This window comes from Microcaecilia unicolor, chromosome 2 (genome assembly GCF_901765095.1).
Source record: "Microcaecilia unicolor chromosome 2, aMicUni1.1, whole genome shotgun sequence".
Lineage (NCBI taxonomy): Eukaryota > Metazoa > Chordata > Amphibia > Gymnophiona > Siphonopidae > Microcaecilia > Microcaecilia unicolor.
The window spans coordinates 253968034-253994636 of record NC_044032.1 but is presented as its reverse complement, the minus strand read 5'-3'; the positions used below and the strand labels follow the sequence as shown (position 1 = coordinate 253994636).

Sequence of the window (26603 nt, the reverse complement as noted above, 5' to 3'; positions counted from 1 at the left end):
TCACCGTTCTCATTTTATCATAGTCTCCTTTTTTAAAGTTAAATGCTAATGTATTTGATTTCCTATGTATACTTACTTCAAAGCTAATATCAAATCCGATCATATTATGATCACTGTTATCAAGCGGCCCCAGCACCATTACCTCCTGCACCAGATCATGCGCTCCACTAAGGACTAGGTCTAGAAGTTTTCCTTCTCGCGTCGGCTCCTGTACCAGCTGCTCCATAAAGCTGGTGCACCGATGTTACATTTACCAAGTCAATATCGGGGTAATTGAAATCACCCATTATTATTGTGTTGCCCAGTTTGTTTGCATCCCTAATTTCCTTTAACATTTCTGCATCCGTCTGTTCATCCTGGCCAGGTGGACAGTAGTACACTCCTATCACTATCCTTTTCCCCTTTGCACATGGAATTTCAATCCACAGTGATTCCAAGAAGTGTTTTGTTTCCTGCATAATTTTCAATCTATTTGATTCAAGGCTCTCGTTAATATACAATGCTACCCCTCCACCAATTTGATCCACCCTATCGCTCTTGCTGCTCAGTTAACACACAGCACAGCAGCAGACAGGGAGCCAGGTACTAGGGAAGGAGAAAAAAGAGGAGAGGCAACAGAAATAGGTAGATAAGGGTGTGAGGAAGGTCTCATACAGAAATTTCTTTGACTATTTACAAAGGAAATCAAAGGAATTGGTCTATGGCAAGGAGGTTTGATTGAGAACAGGGGACGGCATAACATCAAAAAATTGAAGCCACTTAGGTTAGTCTATGTTTCCCCTTCCCCGTGCAGCCGTCGTTCTGCATACACTCAAAATAAAGCAAACAAACCTATGAGCTGCTGCATCCATGTTGTTGTTCTTTATTGTTGGTAGAATTTTTATTTAATATCACTTATATTTTCAAACATGCCAGCTTGTGCAGCATACGAATGTACACAGAGGAAGTATAATAACGGAATAACTTTTCATAGACAGAGTAGTAATTTGTTATAAATCATAATCAGTGTGTCATTTGGAGGGGCTGGTTATAGGGACACCATAGCATGTGTTATATTCATGCAGAGATGTTTCTTCTCCTGGTAAAGGACCACTAAAACAGACATCATGTTATGAGAATCAGGTGCTCAACATTCAGAGTTTCTATCTATCTATCTATCTATCTATCTATCTATCTATCTATCTATCTATTTATTTATTTATGACATGTATACCCACATTAAACATGAAGTAGGTTGAAACCTGGGAGCATTTAAAATCCTTTTTTTTCCTGTGCCTAGATCAAAAGAGAAAGATGGTTTGTGGGAACTTGCACCTTTTGTTTTGTGGAATGCAGTGGTATAATAAAAATACACTTTGTTTATTATTATTACTATTTAAAAGAAAGATATTAAATAATGAGGGCAGAGCTACCTTCATGCAGAAGTCCAGAGTCAGACTAAATGTGCCAACATTTTCCAATTCTGTGATATATCTCTTTTTCCTTCGTTTTCAACAGCATTTTCTCAGTTATTACCCAAATGCGAACATAATTATAATGTTAATTAATAAGTTTTGGATGTTACTGAATTCTATTATTCTGTCTCACTGTATTTCCAGTTTTTGCACAGTATAAGTCATTAAAAGCACAAATATAAGAAAACCAATGGACTGCATAAGGACTTACATCTCATTTAGTTATGTTTAAACAAATTGGAGATCTGCATGAAATAATATCTATTTTTATTATTTTGACTTATGAAAATCTCTTGTCCCTGAAACATGCTCAAAACAGAATAAGACATTTGTACAAAAGAGATGAGGTTAAGATGTTATTCCATGTGCCCCAATGAAAGAAGAGTTTAATTTTACTTCCAATCTTTAAAACACTACGCTTCCCAAGGCAAATTACAACAACTGTTAAGATGAGCCCATCAGTAAACAGGATAACCTCACCAAAATTTGGCCATGTATTACTGTATTGTATAGAACAGTGTAGAAAATGAGCACAAAATACAGCCTTTATTAATGCTGTTTCCACCAGCTACAATAATTTTTGAGGCTGTTTTAGTGATATGATTCAACATGATTCAAACAATGGTATTAACACATGTCGATTACTGCAATGGAGTATATGCGGGTTGCAGGGAACAAATCCTAAGGAAACTACAGACTGCTCAGAATACGGCAGCCAGGCTTATCTATGGAAAATTTATTTATTTATTTATTGCATTTGTATCCCATATTATCCCACCTATTTGCAGGCTCAATGTGGCTTACATAGTTTTGTTATGACATTGTCATTCCAGAATATCAGATACAGTTAGTAGTGTGAAGAGATTAAGTAGGGAAGAAAGAGGAAGTGATTGGGCGGGTGATAGTAGAAGTGGATTTTCCTAACTGGTTGGGTTGGGAGAGTGAATTAAATTTGAAAGTGCAAAACCCCTCCGGGAAAAACTACACTGGCTACCAATCAAGGAACGTATCGCTTTCAAGATTTGTACCTTTGTTCACAGAATAATATATGGTCTAGCTCCGAGCTATATGTCTAAACTAATCGACTTACAAATTAGAAACACAATTGAATCAGCCAGAACGTACTTAACTCTTCACTTCCCAAGTTGTAAAAGCCTGAAGTATAAATCAATATACGCTTTAAGTTTCTCTTACATATGCACACAGCTCTGGAATTCTCTATCAAAACGCCTGAAATCTACGAATAATCATCTAGAATTCTGAAAAAAACCTAAAAACTCACCTGTTCAAGAAGGCATACCCCACAGTATCTGACATAAACACTGAATAATGAAATGTGGCATTTTAATCAGGAAACTGACAATTTTCAACTCCGATGCAAGATCACATCCTAACATTTTGTCTGAATCACCCCAACCTATTTACCAATACTTCTTTACTGTACTTGTCACTGTAATAGAACCCCTATACTGTATTTGTTCACACCGGAGTCTGTAACCACCTCTCCGGAACTATGTATGCCACTTTGAGCCTACTAATGAGTGGGAAAAGGTGGGATACAAATGTAACAAATAAATAAATAAAAATATTCCGTTTTGATTTCATGATATTTATATTTACATATGGGACACTTTCAAATAAATTAAAAAGCTGTCAAATAAGTAAAAAATAAAAAAACTCTTTTGTCCTCCACCTTTTAAGGCACTGCCTATCCAACTGAAACAGCTTTTGACTTTTTACAGGTGGACTACACATAGGCAGTCCCTTATTTCTAATGATCTTTTACTATTGCTTTCAATAGTGTTTGCTATTGTTTTGGGTGTACATATGACTCCACCAACTGCCAGCAAACTATGCCTACTGGCTTCAACCCATATAATGGGCTAGATAGCCTCGTATCCTCTCCTGATCTCAATCTAACCTCCTTGGTCAATGGTACTCACAAGGATCTGGAAGCCCCTTGTGCTTTTGTAAAAAAAAAAAAAAAAAAGCACCATGCAGGCCTCTGTATAGCAACAAGGAAGTGAAGGTACACTGCCTGGATGCCTCCCATTGCATTGGGGGGGGGGGGGGGGGGGGGGGGGGGGGAAATTTCCCAAGCCCGGCCTCGGAAAGTTTCTTCCTGCTGCCTGCTTCTGGGTCTGTCCTCCCCTGGTCCTGCATGCCACCCAGGACCCGGATGATTGCATTAGCGTGATATCACGTTAATGCCATTATCCAGGCCTGACTCCCAACACGGACAGGAGCAGGAGAGGACAGACTGTGGGAGCAGGCACGCAGGAAGCAGCTTGCCGGCCCTTGGAAGCAAAGACAGAAAGGTAAGGGGGCAAGCAGGCGGGCAGTGCGAATGGGAGGGGGCAGCTTGCAGTGGTCCAGTTCTGCTCCAGGCCTGGCTATGTCTCTCGGTGGCCCTGGAGCTTAGCCTGGAGGAACAGCCAGAACTTAGAGGGTTTGGAGAAGTGCAGATGTGAAACCTGGAGACAGGAAAGTCAGCTTCAGGAACTCACACAGGATCTGAGAAATCACAAGAAATAATTTGGACTTTACCAGACCAAAAAAACCAAACAAACCACACAGCCACTGGACACTTTAACTACTGTGCCTCTCACTGACAGTGGAAGAAAGGAAAAACTGTCACAGACTTTTCTGGAGAAGAGAGGGGTGTACTACTCTAGAACAAAAGTGAAAATGTATTCTCTCCTTCTAAATGTAAACACAGAGGGGACGTGGAGGGGCATAATTGAACGAAAATGTCTATCTCCATGGGCGTTTATCTCCGAGAACAGGTCCGTGAAGGGGCGGACCGAACCGTATTTTCAAAAAAAAATAGACGTCCATGTTTTATTTGACAATTTGTGAGCTGGGCGTTTTTGTTTTTCAGTGATAATGGAAAATGAAAGCGCCCAGCTCAAAAACGAATAAATCCAAGGCATTTGTTCATGGGAGGGGCCAGGATTCGTAGTGCACTGGTCCCCCTCACATGCCAGGACACCAACCGGGCACCCTAGGGGGCACTTTTACAAAAACAAAAAAAAAGGTAAAAGAGCTCCCAGGTGCATAGCACCCTTCCCTTGTGTGTTGAGCCTCCCAAATCCCCCTCAAAACCCACTGCCCACAAGTCTACACCATTACTATAGCCCTAAGGGGTGAAGGGGGGCACCTATATGTGGGTACAGTGGGTTTGGGGGACGACTAAGCATTAAGCAGCACAATTGTAACAGGTAGGGGGGGATGGGCCTGGGTCCACCTGCCTGAAGTCCACTGCACCCCCTAACAACTGCTCCAGGGACCTGCATACTGCTGCCAGGGAGGTGGGTATGACATTTGAGGGTGAAAATAAAAAGTTGTGAAACATCATTTTTTGTGGTGGGAGGGGGTTAGTGACCACTGGGGGAGTCAGGGGAGGTCATCTCTGATTCCCTCTGGGGGTAATCTGGTCATTTAGGGCACTTTTTGGGGCCTTATTCGTGAAAAAACAGGGTCCAGGAAAAGTGCCCTAAATTCTAGCTACAAACGCATACTTTTTTTCCATTATTGGCGAAAGGCGCCCATCTCTCCTCGGCCGATAACCACGCCCCAGTTCCACCTTCGCCATGCCTCCGACACGCCCCCGTCAACTTTGTACGCTTCCGCGATGGAGTGCAGTTGAAAACGTCCAAAATCGGCTTTCCATTATACCGATTTATTCGTTTTTGTCAGATAAACGTCTATCTCCCGATTTGGGTCGAAATCTAGGCGTTTTTCTCTTTCAATTATAAGGTGGATATTATCCCAACTATAATACAGCACTGAGAAGATTATTATATCTTCTGCTTGGAATCCTATCTGAAAACAAAAACTCTAACTTATCCCGAACCCCAACATCCTGCTATATTATTATTGAACTGAACTTAATTAATGTATTCTTAGTCAGACATAGCAGTCTGACAACTAACTGTGACTGAAATCCCATGTCTTACAATAACATTTGCTATTTATAAGGAAGTAATATTTGCCTTTATGCTTTTATACTGGTTCATTCTCTTGTAGAAATGTCTTATTGCCTTGTTATCCCTGTTTTTTCTTGTTAAACCCAGCCTCTCCAGTACAGTTATTGTTGTGAATTATACTCTTGTTTCTCTACTTAATTTTTGTGTGCAACTGACTGAGAAACCCTTCAAGCAGCCTGTTATACCCATTTATCTTGCTCCAGTGGATTAGTGTCCCAGAACCCTGTTTTTCCAGGTAATGGAAGAAGTGTTCTTGCCTATTCACATGCCTTCTATATCTGAAGGTGTTTTCCCACCTAGCCCCTGTAAGCATAAGTTTTACCATAGGAGGCTGAGAGAGGGGTACACAAGGGGAAGAGGCAAGGGGCAGGGAGGAGTAAGATACAATGGACAGATGTTAAGGGAGAGGAAGGGTGATCAGTTCTGGGGAAGGCAAAGAGTGGGGAGAGATGGGGCAGATCTTGAGGAAAGGTAGGAATAGATGAGGGTGAGGAAGCATCTTTAGGGAGAAGCAGAGGGATGAATATTGGGGAAATGGGGAAGGAGGCAGGAATGTAGATGCCAGAGAAGAGTGAAGAGAGGTTAAGAAGTCAAATGCTAGAGAAGAGAGAACTGGGGAGTTGGTTGTGGTAAGAGATGAGAATAGGGAACAAGGGGTGCCTGTCCTCTAAACATTATGCTCACAACAGTGGGATGGGTAGAGGATAGAAAGACAGGTCGAGGGAAATGATGGAAAGGGAGAATAAGAGAGAGAAAGGGATATGTAGTCAAGGCATGGGGAGAGATAGAGTTGAAGGGGAAAGAGGAAGGATATTGTGCTGGTATTACTGTTGGTAAAAGAGGAAGAACTGTGCCAGGGTTGACAACTCTAGTAAGGGTACTGGAGCTGCTGGTAAGTTGTGTTGGGGGTAGGGGGAAATTGGGGAATGAGGCTGAAACTTTGCCTAGGGTGTCCAGTACTCATGTACTGATTCTAAGCCCCCCTGCAGAGTCCCTTTTGTTTCATGGCAGGATGTCTTACAGAGACACTCAGTCCTTGTTTTACAGAGACACTCAGCCCTTACAACAGGGAAATGATCTATACCTCTTGTCTAAACTTCTGATTAATCTATCTACATTTCTTTATCAGCTTTGATGAATAAAAAATGAGGTTTGTGGCAGGGAAAAAGCAGCATAGCCTAGAGATACTTACAGTTCCTGAATGATGTAAAACTCCTTCTTGGTCTCGAAGGTGTCAATAAGTTGTAAGATGTTGGGATGATTCACCCTGCAATGGGGAAAGAAAGAGGAGAGGGATAGAAGAAGAAAGAGGAGAGAATTAAGGGGGGGGGGGGGGAAGGTGGTGCAAGATAAGCGCAGAAATAGGAAAAACAGCAGTGAAATAGAACAGGAAGAGAGTCAGACAAAGAGAGAAGGAAATAAGGAAATTAAATAGAGAGGGAATAAGAGAAATTAAAGGAAGAAATGTAGAAACACAGATGAAAAGAACCAAAGGCAGATAAATAGGAAAACGAAGATATAAGGAGAGAAGAACTTAAAGAAGGCAAAAGACAAAAAACAAAAGGCCAAAAAAAATCAAGAAAAAAAAGGAAAGAATAAATGGGAAGAGAAAGAAAACAAAACAAAATAAAATAAAATAAAAAAAGCAAAATACCAGCAAAAAACATTTTTAAAAGAGCAAAAAAACAAAAAGGCAGGAAAGACTCAAAAAAGAAAGAAAAGAAAAAGGTAAAGGAAGGAACAACTCCAAAAAGAAAGAAAAGTAGAGTGAGAAAGAAAATAAAGATAAGTGAAAGAATGAACAAAAGACAGAATGAAAAGAGGGAGTGAGTGAGAGAGAGAGAGAGAGAGAGGGAGAAAGAAAGTACAGTTAAGCACAGAAAGCAAGACCATTGTATCTGCACAGAATGCATGTGTGTGTATATATATATATATATATATGTGTGTGTGTGTGTGTGTGTTTGTGTATGTGTGTGTGTGTGTATGTATGTATCGAAGGTTATTCCTAAAGCTGATATAGTAGGATTATTTTATTTTTCTTATTCTTTGATAATATTTTATTGATTTATTCAATTGTTATTGTGTTGTATATAGTTACTATATTATTTTGTTTGATCTAAACCTATTTGAGTCACATTGTATTGGAGAAAAAATATATAAGTGTATAGGATATAACATCTGGGTCTCAAAGTATTTTTAGCATAGTTGAGCCTATCCTATGGTTGCTGTGCTATGTCCTTTTTCACCTTTTATCCTTGAACATGGGGACTTTTGAATATTTAAGAAACCCTTTGGCAAAGCAATTTGTACATATGTTGCCAAATTAATACAATAAATGGTTAACTATATCTGGTGATTTTAGCTTATGAAGAAGCATCCTGTATAATAAAGAGGGTATTCATCCAATATGTGGTGTATTGTCAAACATGCAAAACACTTTTTGGAAGGATCAGAATAAAGATATTTGGGGTGCAGAAAAGGTAGAACCCTCTTGTCCTGTAGTGGGATCTGCTTCATCTCTAGCTCACCTTCAATGGGATATTCACTCTCCCTTCCCCCAGATAAATAGTAAGTGACAGCAGATGAAGACCCACATGGTCCATCCAGTCTGCCCAAGGTTACACTCCTTCATGGCATCAAAATAGCAATTTGCCACAATGCCAACCATATATAGGCAGTCATATAGGATAGCTCATGCAACCAGTGGGGTACCTGAAAGGTAGGGATGTTCTGTCTGTCCTCATGTGAGATTTTTGTTCTTTCCTATTAAGCTTTATCATTTCTTTTTGTTTTATGTGCTTTAGTGTTGCAACCCGCCTTGGCCTGTACTGATTTGGCGGTATATTAAGTCTCAAACAATAAACCGTATCTGATACAATCTTGGAAAAGTAGTTTTATAATTTTGGTTGCAGCATACTCACATTCATTGTCAATACTTGACTAAGGGGTCCTTTTACTAAGGTGTGCCGAAAAATGGGCTGCGCTAGTCTAGGCATGTGTTTTGGGAGCGCGCAGATCCAATTTTCCGCATGCCTGTAAAAAAGGCCTTTTAAAAATTTTTGCCGAAAATGGACGTGCGGCAAAAGAAAAATTGGCGCACATCCATTTTGGGTCTGAGACCTTACCGCCAACCATTGACTTAGTGGTAAGGTCTCTCACGTTAATCATGCGGTAATTGCCTACACGCGTCAAGTTGGAGTTACCGCCCGATTTTCTGGCACGGGTAGTGGAGGCACGCCAAAAATGAAATTACTGCAAGGGCCATACAGTAGCCGTACAGTAAGTCCAAATTGACATGCGTTGAGGTGTGGTGGCTGGTAATTGAACAAACTCTCAGTGGTGGCTGGTAAGTTTTATCTTTGAGGACATGCTGAGGAGCTTTAGCTTCTATGACACTCCGATTAGTTTGTCTGCATAGCTGTGCCAGCAGCTATAGTTATATAAGTTATATTATTTGGTAAGTCAGGCAAAGACACTGAAGATAGTACTACACACACGTTCACAACTCATCAGTATTGGCCGTTTAAAATGAGTATATATGATTATTGCAAATGACAGAAGGTTAAAATCCGAGTAATGTTTAAAGTCAGCGTCACTCCGTCTGTGTTTTCTATTAATGTTTAACTTTAAGGTGTGAATTCACATTAAGCTTCTAAGTAAATCTTCCTGGTCTGTGTGGGGTGGATCATAGAAGTGATAGTACTCATTCAAGATTTTTAAACACTATGCCCAATCGTTTATAATGGACTACAGAGGTGAGCTCTTTTTCTTAAGTATTCAATGGATAATTAAACACACCTTACTGTTTCACATTAGGCAATTTACTCAGACTGTCTGAACATTCCTGCTCATATATTGTGAAGACACACTTTGGTAAGCCATCCCCCTTTTCTTCATGCAGATATATATTGAGTACTGCTTGCTTACAACTCACAAATACAATTTGCCATAACACTCATGATACTATTATATTTACAGAGTGAGTCATATCACAATAGGTTAATATATCACATTATTTTAATTCATTCTATGATTTTGTAAATGGTGTTATTAATGTGTATATGTTTGTAAATAATGGGTCATGGAAGTTTATTTTAGTTATTTTATTTTAAACACTTTGGGTTATCACTGACAAGATTTTGATCCTCATACATTTATTTTTAATATTTTAATACTGTATATCTTATTATTTTTAATGTTTTTGCATTTTAATTGTTTATTACTTTATGATATGGATGTTAATTTTTCTAAAATGTGTATTTATAATTATCTTTGTGTTTTATGTCAGACCCCTGAGGCAGGCGCTTGTGCGCCAAAACACGGCCCGTGTCGGGTCTTTTTCACAATAAAGGACTGCCATTGTCTTTTTCTTGAAGGCCCAGTGTTGCTTTTTCAAAAGAGAAGGACACCCATCTTTCAACACAAATCGCAAGATGGGCGTCCTTCTCACAGGGTTGCCCAAATCAACATAATCGAAAGCCAATTTTGGGTGTCCTCAACTGCTTTCTGTCGCGGGGACGACCAAAGTTCACAGGGGTGTGTCGGAGGCTTAGCAAAGGCGGGACTGGGGCATGCTTAACATACGCCCCAGAACCTTAGAGCTTGTCCTATCTGTCTCCAAATATCAGCCTTGAAAGAAGAGATCAACAAACTCAAGAAGAAATTAATTACAATTAAAGAAGCGTCCAGGATTACTCATTTCCCAGCTAATTTACCACCACCACTGCCTCAGGGAATGAAACATCAGAGGAATAGATGGGTCACAGTAGGCTCTGGTAGACTAAGATCTGTGACACAGAAACACTCGCCCTTCCAAACTTTGCCCCTGTCAAATTCTTTTGCAGCGTTGCATCATTATAATAGCGAAAAAAGTACTGTGGTAGAACCAGAGGAAATGAAAATAGCACAACCCCAGAAACATCCCCCAACTAGTGACAGAATTGTGAAAAGCAGAAAATTATTACTGCTCGGAGACTCCATTATCAGAGGAATTAACTTAGGAGCACAGTTCAGGGGTTCCAACGTAGTGAACAGGGCCGTGCCTAGGGTCTCTGGTGCCCCCCTGCAGACTATCAGTTGGCGCCCCCCCCCCCCCCCCGGTCTAGTATAAAATGCCATAAATAAATAAATATAAACTTTTAACGTTGAGAACCTGATTATCAAAGTGCACATATTCCAAACACTATAATGAAAATAAAATGATTTTTTCTACCTTTGTTGTCTGGTGACTTTGTTTTTCTGATCATGCTGGCCCAGTACCTGATTCTGCTGCTATCTGTCCTCTTAATTCCATTTCCAGGTCTTCCTTTCCATTTATTTCTTTACTTTCCTCCTTTCTTGCCTTACATTGGTAAGTAAAAGCTGGGTCCTCTGCAGACTTGATTGTCCAGTGGATCCAGCTTCTGCCTATTTTCTCCATCCATGTGCAGGTTTTCTCCCTTTTCCCTCATCTCATCTGCTTCCTCTCTCTTCCCTCCCCTCCATCCATGTCGATCATTTCTTCTCTCTCCCTTCCCCTCCATCCATCTGCATCGCCTTCCTCTGTCTTCCTTCCCCTCCATCCATGTTCAGAATTTCTCCCCTTCATCCATGTGCATCTCCTTCCTGTCTTCCCTCCCCTCCATCCATGTCCAGCAACCCTCCTCTCCCACCTGCCTTCCCCTCCATCCACCCATGTCCAGCACCTTCCCTCTTTCTCTCCTACCCTTCCATCCAGTGTCATCCCTCTTTCTCCCTCCATCCTTCCACCCATTACCCTCTCTCAATCCTTCCATCCATTGTCTCCCTCTATCTCCCCTTCCTTCTAGACAGTTCTCTTTCTCAACCCTTTTCCATTCAGCATGTCCTCTCTCTCCCCATCCTTCCAGTGTCTTTCCTCTTTCCCTCCCTACCAGCGTCTTCCCTCATTCTGACCCCTCCTTCCAGCATTTTTCCTTTCTCCCTCCTTTCATCCAGCCTTTCTCAGTCTGACAGCTAGGGTCTCCCCCAGTTTCTCCCCAGCAGCTTCTCTCTCTCTCCTACCCATGTCCCCTCTTTCCACTCATCTCTCTCTCTCTCTCTGTACCCCCTTCCATCCAGCATCTTCTCTCTAGCTCTCCCCTGCTCTTTTCCATGTCCCTGGCTCTCCCCTGTTCTTTTCCATGCCCCCTCTTTCTCTCCCCATCTCTTTCTGGCTCTCCCCTGCTTTTTTCCATGTCCCTGGCTCTTCCCTGCTCTTTTCCATGGCCCCTCTTTCTCTCCCCATCTCTTTCTGGCTCTCCCCTGCTTTTTTTCCATGTCCCTGGCTCTCCCCTGCTTTTTTCCATGTCCCTGGCTCTCCCCTGCTCTTTTCCATGGCCCCTCTTTCTCTCCCCATCTCTTTCTGGCTCTCCCCTGCTTTTTTCCATGTCCCTGGCTCTCCCCTGCTCTTTTCCATGGCCCCTCTTTCTCTCCCCATCTCTTTCTGGCTCTCCCCTGCTTTTTTCCATGTCCCTGGCTCTCCCCTGCTCTTTTCCATGGCCCCTCTTTCTCTCCCCATCTCTTTCTGGCTCTCCCCTGCTCTTTTCCATGTCCATGGCTCTCTGCTGCTCTTTTCCATGTCCCCTCTTTCTCTCCCTCTCTCTCTCCTCCTACCGTTTCCAGCCATGTTCTCTTCTCTCCCTCCGGGCCTCTTTACAGTTCCAGTTACCCAGTTCCAGGCTGGAAATTTTGGGACAGTCCTGCATTTCTGCCCATTCTATGCTGTTGCATTATGGGACTCGAAGCACTCAATGGGCACTACAAATCCCACACTGTTTTGGGATATAAGTTCAAAACCAGGATTGCCCCAAAATCTCCAGCCTGGAACTGAATAGCTTGGCATCTCTGCAGCTCTGCCCTTCCCTACCCTTTATGCCCCAACATCTGCGCTGCCCTTGCCTACCCCTTTCCCCATCCTTCCTTGTAACTCAACATCAGTCCTGTCCTTCCCTTCCCCCATAGCTCAGCATCAGCTCTCCTACCTACTCATAGTTGGGAACAGTCCTGCCCTTCCCTCCCCCATAGTCTAACATCTCCTCTTCCCTTCTTACAGATGGACCCACACATCGGCGGTCCCTTATTTCTAATCTTTTTGCTATTGTTTTCAATAGCATTTACTATCATTGTGGGCTAAGTCTAGATAGCCTCCCCCCCCCCCCCCAGTCCAGCACCGCTGTTTTCCCTCTCTCCAACCCCCCCCCCCCCCGAGCACCGCTGTTTCCCCCCTCTCTCTCCAACGCTTTGTTTTCCACTTTTTCTCTCCCCCAAGTCCAGCGCCATTTTGTTCCCCCCTCCTCTCTCTCCCCGTGTCCAGCGCCCCTTTTGTCACTCCTCCCTCCACGGACCGTCAAACCTTACCTTAGCAACGACGAAAGCACACTGCCCACATCCTTCCCTCGCTCCTCCGAGTCCTGCTCTCGCTCACACACTTCCTGTTTGCGCGAGGGTGGGACTCGTGAGTGACTCGTGAGTGACGAAAGCAGAGGGAAGGATCCGACGCCGGCTGGGCTCAAATCAGCTTCTTATTGCTGCAACAAAGTAAGAGAAAACTTGACAGTCGGGGCCCGGGGGTGGGAGGATGAGAGGGAGAACGGAACGTGGTTGGTGGTAGGCTTGGGAATGAGCTGGGTCTCGGGAGGCGTGTTGCGGAATGGTAGGTGGGAGGAAAGGGAGGGGAGGAAGCAAAAATTTTAAAAAATGTGCCTGCCTGCATTTATTTTTTAAATCCGTTTTTAGCTACGCCACTGCCCGGAGGAGGATATGCGAGGGGATGTTGGGTGGGCGGGCTCCAGCGCTGCTGTCGGGGTCCGGGAGCTGAGGTAGGTGGCGGCGGTAAGCATGGCGCGGCGGCGCCCTCCAGAGGTCGGCGCCCCCCTGCCATGCTTACCTCGCTTACCGGGTTGGCACGGCCCTGGTAGTGAAATGTCTTCTAGGATCTTCAGCTACAAGATGTACAGACTAAATACTGAAAGTGATCCGAGAAGAGAGAGAGGCTTCTAACACTGATGTTGTAATTCACCAGGGGACAAATGACCTAGCCAACAATAGCAAGTTTACAGCACAGAGAGCTTTCCAGAAGTTTGGGGAGGGACTGAAATCTTTGGATCGGACTGTGGCTTTTTCTGAAGTAATTCCTACCTTGGGGAGGGGAGAGAAAAGACTACGCAAAACAGAGGAATTCAATAAGTGGCTTGAGTCTTGGTGTAAAGAAGAAGGTTTTAGATACATAGGAGAATGGGGTAATACGTGGAAAAATAACAGGCTATACTGTAATGATGGGCTATACCTTTCTGTGATGGAAAAAAGGATCCTTGGGGAGAAACTCAGACAGTATGTTTCTAGACATTTAAACTAGAGGGTGGGGGTGACAAAAGGAAACAGGGGATTTTGGAAAGTCACTCCCAGAATAAACATGATGGCAGATGGAAAGGTCATGTAAATATAAAAAACCACCCAAACTCACTAAACACATGGAAAGCTATGTGCACAAATGCTCGTAGTCTAAGTAAAAAGGTTCAAGACTTGCAAGCCCTGATGTTTGAAGAAAACTTGGATATTGTTGCTATTACGGAGATGCGGTTCAACGATTCTCATCAATGGGATGTGACCGTACCAGGCTATAATCTTTTTAGGAAGAATAGAGAGAGCCGAAGAGGTGGAGGAGTGGCTCTGTATGTGAGAGAGTATATCAGAGTGGCTGAAATACGGGGAACCTGGGGAAAAGAAGAAGCTTTATGGATCATCCTGGAAAGAGAAGACAGAACCTGTATCTACACGGGAGTTATCTACAGACCTCCTGTGCAAACGGAGAAGTTAGACAAGGATCTGATAGAAGATATTCAAAAGATTGGTATGAAAGGGGAGGTGTTACTGTTGGGAGATTTCAATTTGTCTGATGTGGATTGGAACGTTCCGCCTGCGGAATCGGAAAGAAGTAGGGAGATTGTGGATGCCTGTCAAAGTGCCTTGCTCAGACAAATGGTGATGGAACCCACAAGGGAAGGGTCGATGCTGGATCTAGTGTTCACTAATGGAGGTAGTGTTTCCGATATCCGGGTGGGTGCCCACCTATGTAATAGTGATCATCACACCGTATGGTTTGATATAAGGGCGACGGCGGAGTGCAGACGCACAAAACTCAAAGTACTGAAGAAGGAGCTGTTGGCGTGGGAAGGCATAGGAGAAGTGGAAAGACAGTGGTCCAAGCTAAAGGCTGCTATAAATATGGCAACTGATCTTTTTGTGAGGAAAGTAAACAAAAACAAGAGAAGAAGGAAGCCTATATGTTTCTCCAAACAAGTAGCTGAAAAAATAAGAGCAAAAGAGGCTTTGTTCAAGAAATACAAAAGAACGCAACAAGAGGATCACGGAAAAGATTATCAGATTAAACTGGAAGAAGCGAAGAGGGAAATACAGCTAGTGAAAGCGCGAGCGGAAGAAAAAAATGGCTAAAGATGTAAAGAGAGGTGACAAGACTTTTTTCAGATATAGTGGAGAAAGGAGAAGAGATAGGAATGGAATTGCGAGACTGAAAGATAATGAGAATGGCTATGTGGAGAGTGATGAAGATAAAGCGAACGTGCTAAACAATTATTTTTCTTCGGTATTCATGGAGGAAAATCCTGGAGAAGGACCGCGGTTGGCTGCCGAGGGAATGTCTGGGAATGGAGTGGATACTGCGCCGTTTATGGAAGAAAGAGTTTATAATCAGCTGGAGAATCTGAAGGTGAACAAAGCTATGGGGCTGGATGGGATACATCCCAGGATACTGAAGGAGCTCAGAGAGGTCCTGGCGGGACCTCTTAAAGATTTATTTAATAGATCTTTAGAGACAGGAGAGGTTCCGCGAGACTGGAAATGAGTGAATGTGGTCCCTCTTCACAAAAATGGAGACAGGGAAGAAGTGGGAAACTACAGACCGGTAAGTCTCACGTCAGTGGTAGGAAAAATAATGGAGTCGCTGCTGAAAGAAGGGATAGTTAACTTTCTAGAAACCGACGGGTTACAGGACCTGACACAACATGGCTTTACCAAAGGAAAATCCTGCCAAATGAATCTTATTGACTTTTTTGACTGGGTGACCAAAGAACTGGATGAGGGACGTGCGCTAGATGTAATCTACTTGGACATTAGGTCTTTTTCTTGAGTGCTTACTCCTAAATTGGACCCTAGCATCAGAAAACTATGATTTGGATTATTCTTCCCAATGTGCATCACCTTGCATTTGTCTATATTAAATTTGATCTGCCATTTGGTTGCCCAGTCTTCCAGTTTCCTAAGGTCTTCCTGAAATTTTTCACAATTCACATGTGTTTTGACTACTTTGAATAATTTTGTGTTATCTCCAAATTTAGTCACCTCACTTGTAGATCCAATTTCCAGATCATTTATAAATATGTTAAATAGCACCAGTGCCAGTACAGATCCCCGCGGGACTCCACTATTCACCCTTCTCTATTGAGAAAAATGGCTATTTAAACCTACCCTGTGTTTTCTGTCCAATAACCAATTCTTAATCCACAGAAGGATATTGCCTATCCCATGACTCTTTAATTTTCTCAGGAGTCTCTCATGAGGTACTTTATCAAAAGCTTTCTAAAATCTAGATACACTACATCAACCGGTTCATCTTTATCAATATATTTATTCACGCCTTCAAAGAAATGAAGCAAACTGGTGAGGTAAGACCTCCCTTGGCTGTACCCATGCTGACTCTGTCCCATTAAACCCTGTTTGTCTCCGTGATCCATAATTTTATTCTTTATAATAGTTTCCACTATTTTGCTGGCACCGACATCAGGCTTACCAGTCTGTAATTTACCGGATCACCCCTGGAACCCTTTTAAAAAATTGGTGTCACATTGGCCACCCTCCAATCTTCAGGTACTATGGACAGTTTTAATGACAGGTTACAGATCACTAGCAGCAGATCACCAATTTTATGTTTGAGTTCTTTCAATTCCCTGGGTGTATACTATCCGGTCCAGATGACTTATCACTCTTTAACTTGTCAAAATTGGCTCAGTACATCTTCCAGGTTCACTGTAAACTGTTTCTGGTATAGGTATGTTTCCTCTTACGTAGTTTTCCTCCAAAGATCTGTAGAAATTGGAATGTTTTCAGACCCTCATCATACAGAATGAAGAATCCCTTCTGCATCTCAACCTTCAACCCCTGGCCCTTATCCTTACAGCTTGGCTGTTGAGAGCGTAGAACTCTAATCCTTAGATCTGCCAGAGGGTGTCTCTTGCATGTTGTTGGCTTTCAGGAAAGACTCCACTAAGAGGTGTTACTCATTTAAATTGAGATTTGCCATCAGGTGTGAGGGCAAAACCTTAGATCCCCTCACTTGTCCTACACAAAAACTGCTTGAGTACCTCTTGAACCTCTCTGAGTCTGGTTTGAAAACCAACTCTGTAAGGGCTCATCTAAGTGCAATTAGTGCTTATCATCACCGTGTAGGAGGTAAACTCATCTCTGTACAGCTTCTAGTTGTTCGCTTCATGAAAAATTTGCCATTGATAAAGCCCCGACAAATCTCCAGCTGAGTAATAGGATCTCAACGATGTTCTCACCCAGCTGGTCCTCACCCAGCTGATGAAGGCCCCTTTTGAGCTACTTGATTCCAGTCATCTGAAGTATTTGACCTGGAAATTTGTGGTTTTGGTGCAGTCCGTTCAGCTTCCAGAGTCAGTGAACTTCAGACCCTAGTAGCTGATCCAACTTACACTAAGAGCCAGATGCACTAAACTTAACGAGCCAGTAACATGGTTTTTAAACTAGTTCTAGCTGGTTTAGCACGCAAGTAGTAAACCGGGACATGCACAAAAGGGTTCTCCGAGCCATTTTCCTGTCACGGTAGCAGCTAACAAAAACGGAATGCAAAGCTACTATATTATAATGTGCATGCAATACGATGCACTGCCGTTTCCAACCCCATGCACAAAAGCAGTCCCTACCTTTACCGTGGAAATTTTAATGGGAGGTCTGGACCTGCCGGTTCTTCATTATCGCAAGTAGAAGGGGAGAAACAAGGCAGGGAAGTTGGAGCACAAAAGAAAAGTACATTGGCTTACATGCAGCTTCTTTGCATGTATGAAAGCCGTGCCATGATTCTTTTTTCAAATGACATTTTACTAGCAAGAAATGGGGGGGGGGGGGGGGGGGGGGGGAGTAAATGGAAAGCATAAAAGTAATGGTGACTTGCCAAAAATGCAAGGAAGACAAGGGTCAAACAGCCTCTGCTGGGAAACAGCATCCCCCATGCTTAGAAGCACAACAGAGAGGAGCTAAACCAATTGGACAGTGTCAGCCTGGGATGTCTTGCCCACTCACTACTGGAGAGGGACACCAGGAAGTTCGGATCCAATCAGCTCACAGCTCGAGTGATGTCATCAGGGAAGCCCTGCAGGGAGGAGGAGTTGGGACAGCAACCAGCCAGTGAGAGTCCATCTTCAGAGAGATGGGTGTTCCAGGATGTCAGCCGGCCAATAGAAGGAAGCAGAAGGAACAGCTGGGGGTGGAACCAAGCACTGATGCTGATTCCTCAGAGCCCAGAGCAGCAGCAGGGAGGCAGGGAGCCCCAACACAGGTCTGTCTGTCCAAAAAAAAAAAAACCATGCTTTTGTGCTTGCAAAAAAAAAAAAAAAGGGCTTTACCTACTGCTTTCATACACACAGCTTGTCTGCGTGTATGAGAGCCGTCTGTAGTATGCGCAGAGCAGCCGCGCATAGTGATTGACTGTTCTGCGCATGCTCAGCTCACCGACTTGCTTCCCCCATATGGCATGCAAATGAGCTGGGTCGCAAAAGCAACGAGCAGCTCATTTGCATATGATTTTCTTTGTGAATCCCTCTGTGTTTCTAAATCGGTAAATTTTACCGATTTGGAAATGCAGATGGATTATTAACGGGACCTTTGTGCATCTGGCTCTAAGTTCCACCACAGGAGAGTAGTTCTCCACATGCACCCTACGTTCCTTCCTAAGGTCGTTTCGGAGTTCCATCTTAATCAGCCAATTGTTCTAACAACATTTTTCCCAAAACCACATACCTATCCTGGTGAATGTATACTGCACTCCTTAGATTGCATGCGAGCCTTAGCCTTCTATCTGGAGTGAACTAAAGCTCAAAGCCAGTCCATCCAGCCTTTTCTTTCTGTTGACCCAAACCTGATGGGGGTAGCCATCAGCAAACGCACAATTTCTAATTGGCTAGCAGATTGCATCTCTTTTACTTAAGCCCAGGCTGGGCTGACTCTAGAGGGTCGCATCAAGGCTCATAATGTCAGAGCCATGGTTACGTTGGTAGCCCACTTGAGGTCAGCCTCCATAGAGGAGATTTGCAAAGTTGCAACGTGGTTATCTGTCCATGCATTCACTGTCTTGATTAGGATCAGCTGCTTTGGACAGGTGTCCTGAAGAATTTTTTCAGTGTCTAGAATCCAACTCTGCACCCCCTCAGGCCCAGTTTTCTTTGGTTCCAGGCTGCACCTTCACAACTAATGTGTAGATAGTTTCAGATTAATTAGGGATTCCCAGCAGTGAGAATAGAACTGGCCTGCTTGTCTTCAGAGAAAGCAAAGTTACTGACCTGTAGCAGATGTTCTCCAAGGACAGCAGGCCAACTTTTCTCACATACCCTCCCACCTCCCCTTGGAGTTGTATTCTACAGCTGTTAGATAAAACTGAGGGACCCAGCACATGCATGATGTGACGCTGCTTGAAAATTCTACAAGAATCTCACTAGTCAGCATCTGCACTGGGCTCCGTTGGATAACATCATCCAGCTGTAAGAATTAGAGAATTAGAGAATGACATGGGGACAAAGTTTGTCCCCATCCCCATGGGTTCTGTCTCCATCCCCGCCCTGTCCCCGCAGGTTCTGTCTCCGTCCCCGCTCCATCGCCATCTGCAGAAGCCTCAAACAATTATGATTTTATATTTAAATCTTTTTATTAAAGTATAAAAAGGAACATGCTGTTCAAATATTGTGTATAAATTACAAATAGAAAACAATAATAGCATTGAGCAGCTATAATAACCCTCCTCACCACCACCCTCAACCCTTCCAACCCCAACAATAGCTGATTTCTACTACCCCAAGGAATGCTAATCCACCCTGTTAAAATGTCCAGGGGTACAAAATACAATCTGTTCTGTATGCCCTAGAGGGGAGAAATATGCCCTATGAAGCACTGTTATGGTTTTTTAATCTGTGGATGAATAAGAAGTCATCAACAATCTCAGGATTCAGTCTAGCTCGTCTTCCACAGTCCTTCCTGCAATAGAAGATGTCTTTTTAGAAGATGTGCTGGTAGCAGGATGTACAGGATACCCCATGCAAATTTTGCTAGTTTGGCCAGCATGTTTGCTTGTTTTTCCAAAAAATCATTAACAGGCTTCAAAGTAGAAAACGACACAAGGACAGTTTGTCCCCGTCCTCGTAGGCTCTGTCCCCATGCCTGCCCCATCCCCATGGGCTCTGTCCCCACCCCGTCCCCATGGGATCTGTCCTCACCCCGTCCCCGCAAGCTCTGTCCCCATCCCCATAGTTCCTGCGGGTCCCCGTCCCCGTGTCATTCTCTAGTGAGAATACTTGACCTACTGTCCTCGGAGAACACCTGCTACGGGCGAGTAACTTCACTATATCAAAAATCTAATAAACATAAAACGTTCATACCGGTATTGGCGATCACCTCTACTGTACTATGTAAGCCACATTGTGCCTGCAAATAAGTGGGAAAATGTGGGATACAAATGCAACAAATAAAATAAATAAAATTATTACATATTCTTTATGAAAAATTAAGGAGCACTCTATAAGGAGGTCATGTTCATACACTTGGACTCCAGAATGGGAAGCAGCTTAATGGTTAGGGCAGGCTGAGAATCAGGGAAGTCATAGTTCAAATCCTGCTTCTGCCAGTGACACGCCAAGTCAGCTTTTCTCCTACTGCTTCACGTATCCACTTAGAGTGCAAGCTATTTTGGATAGAGACTTATATCTGGATATTTATCAGTATTGTACAGCACTGCAGATGTCTAGTAGCACAATAAAAATAAGCCTTTTGTAGAATCATGGATGAAAATGCATTTTTGAGAACTCCATACATGTAACAGTTGATAGTCATTTCTGATTTTCTTCATTTACATTGCTTATGACTTTGCATTTATTCAATAGCTGAGGAAATCAGTAAGATAACCGTAGCAGCAAGTGCAGAGGGACAAACGGAGAGCCATCAATATGGATAAGTGAAAAGTTTTCTTTTCCTAATTTCAAATGTACTTTTTGTAAAGAATGGTGTAGATATTCCTACGTACAAGCAGTGGGGGTGCACCCATTTTCCTGTTTCCCTGCATATTTTTCCTTCCCTGGGAAATAATAGGAACTGGCTCTTTTGAATTGAATAAAAAATATTCTCAGGAAAAAAGCTGAAGAAAGTCCCCTTTGAAGCCATTTCTTGCCACTTATATAGAAAGAGTCCCGTGATCACCACAACACATTGTGGAACTTGCTTGTTGAAAAATATTGTTGATAGTTCCTAACTACTGCATCAGCATATCTCCACATGCCTCTACCCATCCCTCATTCACTCTTCTTTCTTAGAATATCTCATAATTCTACATGATTGAAATCTCACGCAGCAGTTTCCTTCTGCTTTGTGGGACCTCCAGCTCAATTGGAACCATGGCTGGGATCTGGGGCTCATGCCACGAGCTTGCATTCACAACTATTTGGAAGTTTTTCTTCTATTTTATATTTCCCTCCCCCTCTCCACCCCCAAAACATAAGGAGGGACCTTGCAAACCTTGAAGAACGGTCCAGAATTTGGCAGCTAAGATTTAATGCTACAAAATGCAGGGTCATGTATTTGAGCTAGAAAAACCTTACGGAGTGGTACAGTTTAGGGGATGAAGTACTTTTGTGCACAAAGAGGAACAGAACTTGAATGTGATTGTATATGATGATCTTAAGGTGGCTAAATAGGTAGAAAAGGACAGCAAAAGCCAGATGGATCCTTGGGTGCACAGAGAGAGGAATGGCCAGCAGGAAAAAGGAGGTGATGATGCCTCTGTATAGGTCTTCGGTGAGATCTCATTTAGAGACTGCACCTTCAGAAAGACATAAACACGATGAAATCAGTCCAGAGGGCGGCTACTAAAATGGTCAGTGGTTTTCATTATAAAAAGTATGGGGACAGACTTAACGATCTCAATATGTATACTTTGGAAGAAAGGCAGGAAAGGGGAGATATGATAGAGGTGTTAAAATACCTCTGTAGCATAAATGCATAGGAGGCGAATCTCTTTCAATTGAAAGAAAGCTCTGGAATGAGGAGATATAAGATGAAGGTAAAAAGGAACAGACTCAAGAGTAACCTAAGGAAATACGTTTTCATGGAAAGGTTGGTGAATGCATGAAGCAGCCTCCCGGTGGAGTTGGTGGAGACGAAGATTTTATCTGAATTCAAGAAAGTTTAAGCCAAGTGCATGTGAAGAGGCATTTTCGATATGATGTCTACATCCATTTTAGGACGTTTTGATGAAAACATCCAAAAGTTAAGCGGCAAACATAGTGATGTTCGAACCAGAAAAACTTCTGTCTTTTTGTTATGAAAATGGTCATTTGCTAGCTGTTTTTGTGCTCTATTAGGACCATTTTCATAAAAAAAAAAAAAAAGTCCAAGGGAAACACGCACAAAAATAAGCCATTGGTATGTATGGAGGTGCCAACATTCTTAGTAGACTAGCCAAACAGACATCCCAGAAGAGTAGTGGGGAACCCTAGATGGCACTGTAGTGGACTTCACATAAAAGGTCCCAGGTACACATCTCACCATTACCTCCTTATATTGTATACTGAGCCCTCCAAACCCCACAAAAAACATACTTTACCAAACTGTATACCACTACAATAGCCATTATGTCTGCAGGTATCACCTATACGTTGGTTTTTTTGTAGGATTTGGAGAGCTCACACATTCCACCACAAATGTACCAATTTGAATGAAATATGGGCCTGGGTCCCCTTCTCTACAGTGCACTGTACCGACCACAAGGCTACTCCAGGGACCTGCTTACTACTCTATTAGGCCTGGCTATAACATCTGAAGCTGTCATAGAGGCTGATATGTACTGTTTCTTTCACTTCTTTGGGAGGTGGGAGGAGTGACCACTAGGGAGTAAGGGGGTCATACCTTAAACCCTCCAGTGTTCATCTGGTCATTTAGAGCACATATTTGTGACCAGTGGCATACCAAGGGGGGGGGGGGGGGGGGCGGTCCGCCCGGGTGCACGCTGCTGGGAGGGTGCCACGCGTGCCTGTCCTTCGTTCGTTCCATGCTCCCTCTGCCCTGGAACAGGTTACTTCCTCTTCCGGGGCAGAGGGAGCATGGAACGAATGAAGGACAGGCGCACGCGGCACCCCCCCCCCCAGCGGCGTGCACCCGGGGGGGGTTCTTTTGTGGGGGTGTCCTTTCGCCGGGGGGAGGGTCTGCGCTGCATCCGGGGGAGGGGGCGCTGCACCCGGGGGGGCGGGGCGCATCGGCAATCTGCCCCGGGTGTCAGCCCCCCTAGGAACGACACTGTTTGTGACTTAAGTTGTGATTGAGAAAGGAGTAGAGGATGAAAAAAATGATGATCGGCTGTGGGGATGAAGTCTTCAAATCTTTATTAAAAGCACCAGTGCAGTGGGACCCAACATGGGCTGTATTTCGGTGGACACAGCCACTTGCCTCAGGGGTCATAGAAATAGCTATATAAAACATTAAAAAGTCTAATAAAAATTCAAGTAGTGGACACATAAAAAAGTACAAAGAGTGGACAAATCTGAAAAGTAAGTATGTAGACATGAATAAAACGAATTAATCAGTATATTTTTTTAAAAAATACATAAATAACAAACATATGGAATGATATTTAAAAATACTAATTCCATAACAATATGTATAAATAAATATTACATGATGCATGCTATGTGCGATAACATGACATGGCAAAAGTCACCAAAAGTTGCTATGAAAATAAGACATCCATAAAAAAAATATATAAGAAGCAATACTATATGGTTCAGACATATGTAGTAAGAGAGATCACACTGGGTGCAGTGAAAACAGAAAAGCATCAGTATAAAACACATACCTCTAAGCCTGATAACTAGTTGATTTTGAAAGTATGTCTCTGGTGCACGAAAGAATGAAACTGAACCTTACAATAGGCTGGTGAGAGAGAAAAGGAACAACGGATATAAAAAAGCCTAAATAATTAAAGCCTTTTCCAGAGGAACAGATAAAAACAATTAAAGACAAAAGCCGGTCAAAAAGCGGGAAAAAATACTAATTAACTCAAAATCCGGCTAACATAGCCCGTGAACAAACAAAAACTGGTTACGGAGCGAAAAGTGTACCTGTGACTCTCTGCAGTAGCTTTACATGACTGGTTTAGAAGTGCCGGTGAGATTGATTGTATAGACCTTTAAGTGTATCTCATATGCTAATCATGACTAGCTATAAAATATCGGTGCACTTATATACACAAAACTGTCATTGCAGTGGGAATGGTGAGCAATGTCTTACCTCAGTAAACGGGTATTGAAAGAGTCAGCATTGAAAATACCGTATCAAAAAAGCAAAACAAACAGCCCACCAAAAGCAGATGCCATCTTTAAATGCATAATGTATAGGAAGGGCATGAATATGTAAATCAAAATTGCAACGTTAAAAATGTAAATAGTAAAACAACTGGAGAATGAGAAGTCATTTAAAAAAATGATCAGTTAAAAAAGTGACCGGTTACAAAAACTGGCCAGTTAAAAAAACAATTGGTTAATAAATTACTGTGTGTTCTGTTGTTATGCTTTGAAATTTGGACTCAGAAAAATCAAAAACTTGAATGTAAGAGATGAAAAATGACTGCTGAATGGACAGAATGAAACAGTAAAGAAAAATACTAAATAATAAGTGTATGATCAGTATTGTAAAGAAAAAGCAATTGATGAGAACAAATAGTGATCAAATTATTTCACAAAAAATGAGAGTATTCCATTTCTGCATTCACACCATGTGGTGAGAGTGATCCCATATTAAAAATGCATCTCTGTTATTCCCTAAGAAGACGTTTATCAGTGTCACCTTCTCTCCAAGATATTTTTAATACCTTAGGAACAAAAAAACTTCAAATTTGCAATGCTGTGATTGAAAGTATGCCAATGTTCGACAAAAGATGCTGTCATAATGTTCCTATTTATACAACTTTTCTATAATATGAGTTTTTAATACAGCGCTTGGTTTTTCCCATGTAAATCAATTTACAGGGGCAGAAAACTATGGAAATAGCATTGGATGGGCTGCAATCAGAAAAATGCTTCCGATAAAAGATTTTCCCAGTTCTAGGGTGAGTGAAAGTACTGATAGCCAGGGCATGTGGGCAGATGCTGCATCTTCCGCCTTGCCTGTGTCCCGAAAGGAGTCCTTCATAAGGATCATTAAGATTTATCTATTCTATGCACTTTTTATATGTCCACTGCTTGAATTTTTATTAGACTTTTTAAATGTTTTATACAGCTATTTCTGTGACCCCAGAGGTAGGTGTCTGCGTCCACCAAAACACGGCCCGTGTTGGGTCCCATTGCACTGGTACTTTTAATAAAGATTTGAAGACCTCCTCCCCACAGCTGATCGTCCTTTTGTTCATCCTCTACTCCTTTCTCGACTGTGGTTATGTACGTAGAGGCTCTTCTCCTGCTTCTCTGTTTTTGCCTTAGTTGTGATTGAAACAGGTCAGACCAAACCATGTAACTTTTAGCCCTGGATGTTTTAGGTTTGTTCCATTATGGCAGAAAAACATCCAAGTTTTGGGAAAACCCAGATCCCACCCTCAACATACCCTCTTGAGATTTAGAGAAACTGCATATGAACTGCATAGAAAAGCATCTTAAAATGTGTTTTGAACATAGCAATTTGGACATTTTGGAACGAAAACATCCATCTGTCGCTTTTTGGGTGTTTTTCTGTTTCAAAAATGAGCCCTAGGATCTCTAAGGAGAGAAAAGGATAGTAGATGGCATGGATTTGCAGACTGGATAGGCCATGTGGTCTTTATCTGCCTTCATTTTTCTATATCTCGCCATTGAAATGATATTTCTTGTCTGGGGAGCATGTGTTAGGGCTTCTTCTTGCAGAACCTGAATCCAGCCACTAGCAGTCACCCTTTAGCAATGACATTGACTCCCTTTCTCCCCAGGACCTATAGATGCCGCTTCCACAACATCCCCAACCCCATTTGACTAAGGGCTGGGGATACAGAGGACCTAACTGAATGATTGACCTAAGGACCTTCCACATAACCATGCTGTCACTGAGCCATCGGGCTAACCCATGCTGTTGAGAACTACATTTTACATAGGCATTCATGGTCTTGCAGTCCCACCCAGCATTCAGTCATACATGCTACAAAGTCCAGGAAAAAACACAGAGGACATTAAGAGGGTTTCAAAAAAAAATGTACAAGTCAGAATTGGGACGTTTAGCTCATTACGTCCAAAAAACCCCCATCTATCTTAGAGCCAGTTAGTTTATGAAGAATGGATAACTAGAGGGCCTTTAGGAAAGCCCTGAAAACCTACCTTTTCAAACAGTCATATGATGCTCGAGCTATGTTTTTTGTTCTAATTATTTGTACATCTCTGGAAACTGTCCAGTCTCTTATCTTTGTAAACTGCATGGAACTCTAGTGCGTAACTGCGGGGTATAAGCCTTATTTATACTATTGTATAGCCATTTTTGAACCGGAAAAACAACTAGATTTCCCTTTCAAAAATGACTCTAAGATGGACGTATTTGCACAGAAGACATCTACAAAGAAAAGCCATTTTCCAAAGTGACATGTCCAAATTATAAATGCCAAAAAAACAGGCACTAGAATGTCTGTCTGGCATCATTTTGATGCCTCCACTGCATATAAATCTATTTCATGAATATTCATTGTGGATATATTGAAAACCTGACTGGCTGAGGTGCCTCCAGGACCAGGTTTGGGAAACACTGCACTGGGGGATTAAGAAGGGGTCAATCCTTAATCCATCCAGTAGTCAGCTGGTCATTCAGAGCATCTTTTTAAAATCTGGACGTGATTCAAACAGGTCTAGATAAAAAAAGCATACTC

The 26603-nt window shown here is 42.6% G+C and overlaps 1 protein-coding gene across 1 annotated transcript in view; it reads right to left on the bottom strand.

Moving 5' to 3' along the window:
• LOC115463443 (caM kinase-like vesicle-associated protein) overlaps positions 1-26603 on the bottom strand; it is a 259850-nt gene that overhangs the window by 65643 nt on the left and 167604 nt on the right. Inside the window, exon 4 of the mRNA XM_030193938.1 lies at positions 6636-6710. Coding sequence (XP_030049798.1) covers positions 6636-6710 — 75 coding nt within the window. The remainder of the gene's footprint in view (positions 1-6635; positions 6711-26603) is intronic.